The sequence below is a fragment of the Emiliania huxleyi genome (genome assembly GCF_000372725.1).
Source record: "Emiliania huxleyi CCMP1516 unplaced genomic scaffold EMIHUscaffold_595, whole genome shotgun sequence".
NCBI lineage: Eukaryota > Haptophyta > Isochrysidales > Noelaerhabdaceae > Emiliania > Emiliania huxleyi.
The window spans coordinates 27,772-28,123 of NW_005197539.1; the positions used below are offsets into that span (position 1 = coordinate 27,772).

Consider the following 352-nt stretch of genomic DNA (forward strand, 5'->3'; position numbering starts at 1 on the left):
GCCAAAAAGGCCCCGTGTGCCCGGGGGAAAAAGGCGATTCCTGGGGAAACTTAGGGAGAATTGGTTTAGTTCTTTCGGGGGCCAACCCCTGGCGTGTTTAGGGTCAGTACAGGCCACGAGAGGGTGCGGGAGCCTGGTTAAACAACGTGGTTGGCTCGAATGGACCTCCCTTGGGCAGGTTTTCCGGTGGGAAGGGGAGGATTACCTAGTCAACGAAATCGCACCGGGGCCGACACAGTCGGGGGGGCAGGCGCTAAAGGCGTACCCCTTTTGTGTGAAGAGGCGGGTGGCATCGGCGGGCCCGTTGTTTGAACACAACTCGGCCTTTGATATCCGGGCGGTGCGGGACGGA

The 352-nt window shown here is 60.2% G+C and overlaps 1 protein-coding gene across 1 annotated transcript in view; it reads left to right on the forward strand.

Moving 5' to 3' along the window:
• Positions 1 to 141, forward strand: part of EMIHUDRAFT_247657 (hypothetical protein) — a gene marked incomplete at both ends in the record, with an annotated part of 3,121 nt that extends 2,980 nt beyond the window's left edge. Inside the window, one exon of the mRNA XM_005764367.1 lies at positions 102 to 141. Within this exon, the coding sequence (XP_005764424.1) occupies positions 102 to 141 (40 nt within the window). The remainder of the gene's footprint in view (positions 1 to 101) is intronic.
• Positions 142 to 352: the final 211 nt, after the last annotated feature.